The 8,676-nt window shown below is 43.5% G+C and overlaps 1 protein-coding gene across 1 annotated transcript; it reads left to right on the top strand.

Annotated features, from left to right (window-relative positions):
- The first annotated feature begins 5,332 nt into the window (after positions 1–5,332).
- On the top strand, positions 5,333–6,258 carry LOC117557048 (zinc finger MYM-type protein 5-like). Its single transcript, XM_034232725.1, has 2 exons — positions 5,333–5,601; positions 5,705–6,258. The coding sequence occupies exons 1-2, from the start codon at positions 5,406–5,408 to the stop codon at positions 6,256–6,258; spliced, it is 750 nt and encodes a 249-aa protein (XP_034088616.1). The 5' UTR covers positions 5,333–5,405.
- The last annotated feature ends 2,418 nt before the right edge of the window (positions 6,259–8,676 follow it).

Here is an 8,676-nt window from a genome sequence, read left to right as displayed (position 1 = left end):
TGCACTGTTTCCAAAAGTGTTGCGCATATTACTCATACTTTAGAGCAGGGTTTGATTGAATATAATGAGAGATCAAAGGTGTTCTTTAATTCCTCTGCTGTCATTCCAGTCTGCCTGGATCATGATGATGATTCTGTTACATCCAAATGATGCTGAGGTGGTTTCATCAGGGCTTACATGCCCCTGGCAGCTCACAGCACAGCACTAAGCTCCGTGCAGAATCCAAGTGAACTTGTACTGTTTTTACAGTTTGACATCTCTGGCCTTACCTTTCCTCTCCCTCTGCATGGGATATCTAGTGTGTGCATAGAAACATCAGAGTATTTTCTCTAAATGTTTTTCTCTCTCTCTGCAGCAGGTAACATTGGTATATGTCTACTGCGCACCGGCCTCATCTGTGGGGTAAAGTGCCAGCAAGCAGCCAAAAAGAAATTACTAGAAAACACTGTTCCCGCCCCAGCCTGTTCAATCTGCTGCTGTCTTTCAAACAGTGCAGAAGTGTCAGCTGCTGCAGCACCACCACTCTCTCAGGCTCCCCCTCAGCTGCACAATGTAACCAACCTCAGCTCGGTGTGTGTGTGTGTGTGTGTGTGTGTGTGTGTGTGTGGTGTGTGTGTGTGTGTGTGTGTGTGTGTGTGTGTGTGTGTGTGTGTGTGTGCGTGTGTGTGTGTGTGTGTAGGGCAGTGGTTCCCAAACTTGTTGTGCCCAAGGCACACCAAAGGACAAGTAAAAATCTCAAGGCACACCTATTGTGCAAAATAGCCCTTATAACACGTGTTATCACTCATATCATGTAAAATATCTGTAAATGTGCATAATTATTTACTAATGCCAAAAAAAATGTGACAAAGACAACTATATTACTCATGAGATATTTATTAACGAAGTATTTCAGAAATTAATTTGAAACTTTATCAAATTAGGCTTCATCAAAGCAGCAACACACTAATTTAAACCAGACAGGTCACAACATTAAAAATGAGGCAAAGGAAACTCAGCAGAAATTCAGCACAGAGAAAAGTCAATGCAAGGAAGCTGCATTGTCCATGGTCCTGAACTACAAATTATAAATGTAACATTTCAGCAATCAGCATTGAAACATGTGCTATTGTAAATATTTTGCCGACTTACAAATTAGTGAGATACATGTGCCTGTCGGGGCGCTGAGGAGAGGGCCACTCGCAAGTCCTGTTCAACAGAGAGCCGTGACCTCCTGTTGTTCTTCATGTAAACCAGAGTAGAGAACGCCAACTCCAGAGATGGGGTCGTTACTAAAAAAATGTAATATATTACATATTACTTTTTTAAAAATTATATTACACTACTTCGTTACTATCTACATAAAGTAACTCGTTACTTTACTCGCCGAGCACGTACGAACTGCGCATGCGTGAGTGGCAATAACTTTCCTTACCAGCGGTAGTGTGTATTTGTCATTCAAAACAGGCAACAACCGGAAGACAGAGAAGAAGAACAGACTACGTGATATAAACAAACAACAAATAGCGTGTGCGGTAGCTTTACCTTAGCATGTGTTCTTTGCAGGTGTTTGTTGAGGTTTGACGTGGTGTTTACAGCAGTGGATAACAGCTTCTGGCCTGGACACAGTTTGCACCTCACTGTCACATTCCTGTCTATTCTTCGGACTAACCTACACCTACAGTCTATGGGACGAACTCAAAATAATGGGCATACCTCCACCCCTCGAAAGTTATCGCTGACTCAGCCATGTTAATGCAGCACTGCACGTGGAGATGTGGACGCACAAGTCGCGCAGATTACGTACATATAAACCTACAAAGTACTGATATAGTAAATTAAAAAATAATTATTTGTTGTGTAGTTATATATTGCAATAATAACGTATGGTTGTCACAAAATCCCACGGCACACCCGGACTTGCCTCACGGCACACCAGTGTGCCGCAGCACACCATTTGGGAACCACTGGTGTAGGGTGACCAGGTGTCCCGCACTGTGCGGGACTGCATACACAGCATTTTTATTATTTGTCCCTTATCCCACAAATTGAGTCTATGTCCCGCATTTGAGTGACAGTTGCGCAGAATCGGTTCGCTGACGGCCGGCACCGCCCTTTATTATTATATTGTCAAAACGGCATTGTGTAAGTTGCGTTGAGAGGCGACACAGAGGTCCACAAACAGTGTAACCCCCCATTGACAGTTCCTGAGCGCGTCCATAGTGTCTCCCCCCCCCCCCCAGTAAAAAAATCCCCACTACACCACTGCTGTTAACTGACAGGATAATACACTACATGGTGTGTTTAAACCTGTGATTACAGGAGATCACTGCCTTCTATATTCTGTGCCACCAGGTCGGATGTGGCTAAAATATACTTTCCTAAGCGTTTGTGAGACTGTATTCGGCATTCTGTCAGTTTATCTTTGTGCTCTCAAACCAAAGCATTTGCTATCATAACGGTCCTTTTGATACCTGCCATTTGCACCCATTTCAAATTACTGTTAGTTTGACAAACACACTGTAAAATATTACCATGATTTCACAATATTTAGCTGTACTATTTTACAAGACATTACTGTTTTACCACTTTACAGTCTTTACCTGTAATGTTCATAATATAACACTGTAATTTAGAATTTCACAGTGAAATCAATACAGGCACAGTTAATTACTGTGAATGTACAGGATCAATGATTACCAGGATTTCACAACATGTTACTGTATTATTTCATAGTAAAATACTGTATTCAGAACATCCTCTGTGATAACACAACAAATTAAGTGATTTTCTTGCTTTTATCGCTCTTGCTTGGCTTTAAATACTAATTTCTTTCTTTGGTGCAGGTTTTACTTAAATTGAAAGGAGCACCGCTGCATGTGCCTTAAAATAAATGAGGCAACATATACATCTATGTCAAATTGAAATTGTTGTCTTGGCTTAGTGTTTTCAGGTGCATCCTGGAAATTAATCCTGAGACGGGCTAGAAAGCCAAAAAGAGGCATGGCAATTTAAACCCCCATGTCAGCACATTCTTCAGAAAAATTGTTGACTTTGAGTGGATGTCTGTGTAGACATGTGTTAAGTGCTCCCCTCCTTGTTTTCTGTCTCCCTGGCTCCGCCTCTGCCCAGGTGCACCTGGTCTGCCCCTGGCTCCGCCTCTGCCCAGATGCACCTGGTCTGCCCCTGGCTCCACCTCTGCCCAGGTGTTCCAAATTCCACTCAGCCGTGTGTATATATAAAGAGAAGCTGGAGGAGAAGGATGTCTCGCCTATCCTAACGCCGGAGACACTGTCCTTAGAATACCTCTTTGCCATTCTGAGCTGTAGGCCATATTTTTGAAGATGTGTTTATGTTTAGCCTGGAGGACCTGGTAGTCCAGTTTTTGCGGCTTTATTTTGTTTCCCATAGGGTTTATATTTGATTTTTGGTTAGGCGGGGGAGTTTTGGGTCAATAAAAGGTCTGATTATCAATAAATGCTCGTTACCAAGTACGGGTTATTGCGTATATTCTTTCATGTTGCGGGTCTCAGCACAAGCCACTACCGCGGATTAGAGGTTGGGGCCGTAACAACATTTCCAAGACACTGTAAAATGTACTTTGCACTTCAATGGAGTAATAAAAAGTTAAAATGGGCATTTTCTTTGTTTTTCTTTGTTTTCATTTAATTTCAAACCTTTATTTAGACAGATAGGTCCCTTGAGATCACGGATCTCTTTTACAAGGGAGACCTGTTGATTGAGCCGATTGAATTATGGTACAATCCCAGTCAAATTTACAATATATGTGTATATTTACAGTAAATTACTGGCTACTGTGTTGCATTACAGTACTTCTACAGTAATAGTGTGAACATACAGGTAATTACTGTAATTTATGTACAGCAAGGTACCATAATACCACAGCTCTGTACTGCTATATCACAGTAATTCCATGGGCATGGCAACTGTAAAGTCACAGTATTTAGTTGTACTTGTATTCTAATTAACTGTAAAATATATACAGTAAATTACTGTGAAATATTTACAGGATGTGACATCCACCCCACAATTAAACCATGTTCATACAATAATGAATACATTTCAAACCTTCTTCATGTCAATACGTTTCATTATTTGTAGTGTATTGGTCTTTTGTAGAGATTTTTCATTTATTCTTTATATATTCTATTGTGTATTGCTTGGAGGGGCGGGGGGGGGGGGGGGGGCACCAAATCATAATCTCGCCTTGGGCACCAAAATGTATAGGGCCGGCCCTGCTCCTTGGTTTTGTTGGTTCGCTGGGGGGGTGTCAGAGTGAGCGCTCTCTACTTTGCGAGGTTCTTTGTAAACGGAGCATGGAGATCACCACATGGAGGAGCAGACGTCATGCAAACTGTATTTGTGTCTGTGACGCTTGAGCCTTGGAGACTATTTGTCTGTGAGTGATTAATGTACAATTTGGATGTGTTATGTGCAGAATGTTTGAAGTTTGTAACTTTTTGTCTGAAGCTAGTTTAATGTGTACTATTTTAGCTAATGGTGATGTGTGCTTTTTCTAGCTAATAGTGATGCTATTGGTAGCTAACTCCGTTAATAGTAGTATGTGTGTCTTTTGTACAGTGCTACGTATATGTTATGTGTAAAGCCAGCATACTTACATGTGTTTTATTTCTGTATTGTTACAGTTTTACAAAGTAAAAGAAGAAATCTACAGTAAAAAGCAAACCTTGCATCTTTAATGAAAGACTTTTAAATGTTAGCTAATTGTCTAGCTACATAAAGGGATATGCGCTGTAAGGGCAGTACCCAGTGGCGTAGCGGAGGCCCCCGCACCCCCCGCGGTGCGGGGGAGCCCCGGAGCTTAGGGGGCCCCGCCCCCACTGTAGGCTATCCTCTTAGATTTCGTAACGCGGGAACAGGGTGCAGAGGGCGGGGCCCCCCCCCTCCCTGCTATGTTGCTACGTCATGTGTACGCTGCCTGTAGTAGTACAACAGTGTATCATTATAATTATTTGCTCATCTGCGATAGGGCTAGCCGGCTGATAACTAATGTTCATTGGCAGGCTGGGCAGCGTTCAAAACAAAGCGGGAAGCATTGCTCATATAAATAACGTTCATTAGTTGCGTTGCCGGTAAACATGAAAAATGAAGCGCCACTACCCAAGCGGTGCTCAGAAAAGCAAAATGAGAGCGAAAGCCGAACAGGAGAGGGAAAAACTACCTAAAATAACGTCATTGTTCCGGCAGGCAGCAAAGGTAGACGTAGACTCTAACGTTACTGCAGATAGACCGCTAGCAACCCCCCCCCCGGCCCCCGGCCGTCAGCTCCGAGTCCAGGCAGACAGCCCAGCAGCCCCGTTACAGCCGAGCCAGCTAGTCGTGCCTCGCGCTTCGAGACAGGTTAGACATTAGAATAATATAAAGTTTTATTCGCCATAACCAGTATGCTACAGGTTACATTGGAATTGGAATCTAATCCGTTCATTTTTGCAGGTCAGCAAGAAGTCAGCTGTGCCCCCTCCGAGGCCAGTTCAGACATAGGCATAGACAAGGCTGCCCAGCCAGCTAGCCGTGCCCCCACAGACCCCAGCAGCCCCGTTACAGCCGAGCCAGCTAGTCGTGCCTCACGCTTCGAGACAGGTTAGAATAATAGAAAGTTTTATTCGCCAATCGCCAAAAACAGTACGAGTCAGTATGCTACAGGTTACATTGGAATTGCAATATAATCCGTTCCTTTTTGCAGGTCAGCAAGAAGTCAGCTGTGCCCCCTCCGAGGCCAGTTCAGACATAGCCAAGGTTGCCCAGCCAGCTAGCCGTGCCCCGACAGTGACAGCAGCTCCCACCCACCCCAGGGACACGTTGGCCAGCGACAACTCTGTGACTGAATACCCTACTGATAGGGGGAAATTCCCTGTAGATTTAGAAGACGATGATGTTAAACGGTACATTCTGAATAACGGGCCATGCAAGCCTGAAGGGCCATTCAAAAGGGATGGGAAGGGAAGGTGCTTTTCAAAAGAGTTCTATAACAAAACATCCAAAATTGGATGTAGAATTCCACGAAAGTGGCTATGTTACTCGCCATCTATGGACCGGGTGTACTGTGAGCAGTGCTGGCTGTTCGGTGACAGACCGTCTGCCCATCACCTCCACCAAGCGTGGAGGAGAATAGGAATAAATGATTGGCAGGATCTCTCTAAAAAGATTAAGGAACACAAATTATCTCGCTCTCATTTGGCAGCATGTGTCGTGTATGATACGTGGAAAAATAATCTGACCATTGACGCGCAAATATGATCTGAGTTTAAGAGAGAGGTGGGGTTTTGGACCGAGGTCCTAACCAGAATAACTGATGTTACACTAACACTGGCCTCTCGCAACTCTGCTTTCCGGGGTCACAGAGAGAAAATAGGTGATATAGATAATGGTAATTTCTTATCTACCATAGAACTTATGGCGCGTTATGATCCAGTTCTGCAAAGGCTTATTGAAAGCAAAAAGAAGGTGCACTACCTAAGTCCTCAAACTCAAAACGAAATAATTTCATTGCTATCGAAAAAAGTGCAGGACACAATCATTACAGACATACAGAATGCAGAATTCTATTCGATTATAATGGATACTACCCAGGACATTTCAAAAGTAGACCAACTGAGTCAAGTGTTCAGATATGTTACTATAGCAAATGATGAAAATGGAAACCCTACAGAGGTGAAAATAAACGAAAGTTTTTTGGGCTTCCATGCAGTCACAGACCAAACTGCTGCAGGTCTAGAGAGAGAAATTCTCGAATCGATGGAGAGAAAGGGGATACTACTTGGGAAGTGCCGCGGACAAGGATATGACGGGGCTAGCAATATGAGTGGCATCTACTCCGGTGTACAAAAACGCATAAGGGATAAAGAGCCCAACGCAGTGTACATTCATTGTGCTGCGCACAATTTAAACCTTGTACTCAATGACGCATACCAAAATATACCTGAGATAAAAGACTTCTACGACACTGTTGAAAGGCTATATGTATTCTTTAGTGGAAGCATCAAACGATGGGAGCATTTGGAAACACACCTCTCAGTGCCCAAGGCTGGCCAGCCTACACTGAAGAGACTATGCCCGACACGATGGGCATCAAGACAAGACGCCGTCCAATCATTGCGGTTCCGTTATGCTGACATTATGCAAGCGCTAACTAAGATAGACTTGCTCTCCAAAAAAAGCGAGGAACGTGCCGAGGCGACTGGCTTGAAAAAGGCCATGGAGAGCTTTGAGTTTGTTGTAATGACTGTAATACAGGGCAAGGTCCTTGAAACAGTCAACATTGTGTCCCAAGCTCTCCAGCGCAAAGACGTGGACCTCTTACAGGCGACAGCAATGCTTGGTAACGCAACCGATACACTTGCCCAACTCCGAGGAGAGTTTGATGGCTTAAAAGCGCACGCGCAAGACCTGGCATCCTCATGGGGTGTCCACAGTCTCTTCAAAGACAGACGCGCAAGGCGCACAAAGAGGCACTTTTCAGAGCTTTGCGAGGACCAGCGGCTCCAAGACCCAGGGGAGCATTTTAGAGTGGCGGTATTTTACGCAAATATCGATATTGTCGTTGCCCAACTCAAAAATCGATTTGTTGGAATGAGCGAAGTTGCACAGCGATTTTCTTTTCTGCTTCCCCGCGAACTTTTGCGCGCAACAGACAAGGATCTGTCTGAGTCCGCAAGTGCTTTATCAGGCCAGTATAAAGACGACCTGTCAGCCGAGTTTCCTTTCCAGATCCTGTCCCTCCGTAATGCTCTTAGGCCTACTATAAAGAAAATTGAGCGTGGAACAATCAAAGACCTTGCACAAACCCTGCTCATTGAAAATCAGTCCATTTTGCCAAGTATCCCCGATGTTGCCACAGCACTGAAATTGTTTTTAACTATACCCGTGACTGTTGCCAGTGCTGAGAGATCTTTCTCAAAACTTAAATTAATAAAGACATATTTGAGGAGCACAATGTCGCAAGAGAGACTGTCTGGGTTAGCAGTCCTTAGTATTGAGAGCCGACGCGCGCGCAGTATAGATTTAAAGACTGTTATACAGGACTTTGCGCAGAAGAATGCCAGGAGACGTGCTCGTATAAAATAATAGGCCTACAAAGCAGCTCCTGATTGCATCCTCTTTGTAGCCTATATAGGATGTGTTTTATTTGCTTGTTTTTTGTAGGCTACTTTTCTTTTATACAGAATGTTATGTGAACCGTTCCGTTGTGTGAACTCCAATGATGATAGGCTATAACGTTCTACAATATACCTTCATGTTACAAAAAATACACAGCCACTTGTTTGTATTTGTCAATTATGTTTCAATCAGATGTATATTATTATACAGTTCCTACTGACCTTACTGTTTAAATCAGATGTATATTATACAGAAAGTTCCTACTGACCCTATACTGTTTAAATCAGATGTATCTATACAGAAAGTTCCTACTGACCTATAGGCCTACTGTTTACAAAAGATGCCTGAAAAAATAAACATTTAAAAAAGTGGCCGCGATGTCTATCCCATGTCACTCTATTATTGATTTAGGGGAGGGGGCGGGGCCCCATGGTCCGACCTGCGGGGGAGCCCCGAAATATTGCGCAACGCCACTGGCAGTACCTACCTATACCGTTAATAATATAAAACAATATTTCACAGTTACTAAGACTCCACAACAGTAGCGTAGGCAGAAAT

The sequence above is a fragment of the Gymnodraco acuticeps genome, unplaced genomic scaffold (genome assembly GCF_902827175.1).
Source record: "Gymnodraco acuticeps unplaced genomic scaffold, fGymAcu1.1, whole genome shotgun sequence".
In the NCBI taxonomy this organism is placed as follows: domain Eukaryota; kingdom Metazoa; phylum Chordata; class Actinopteri; order Perciformes; family Bathydraconidae; genus Gymnodraco; species Gymnodraco acuticeps.
This window is presented reverse-complemented; position numbering and strand designations above follow the sequence as displayed.

What these genes read in the sequence shown, in the direction of transcription:
- LOC117557048 (XM_034232725.1), top strand. Translation starts at nt 5,406, where the DNA reads ATGCTACAGGTTACATTGGAATTGGAATCTAATCCGTTCATTTTTGCA. An exon ending in TGCCTCACGCTTCGAGACAG is followed by an intron (nt 5,602 to 5,704) that starts GTTAGAATAATA and finishes TCCTTTTTGCAG; the next exon opens with GTCAGCAAGAAGTCAGCTGT.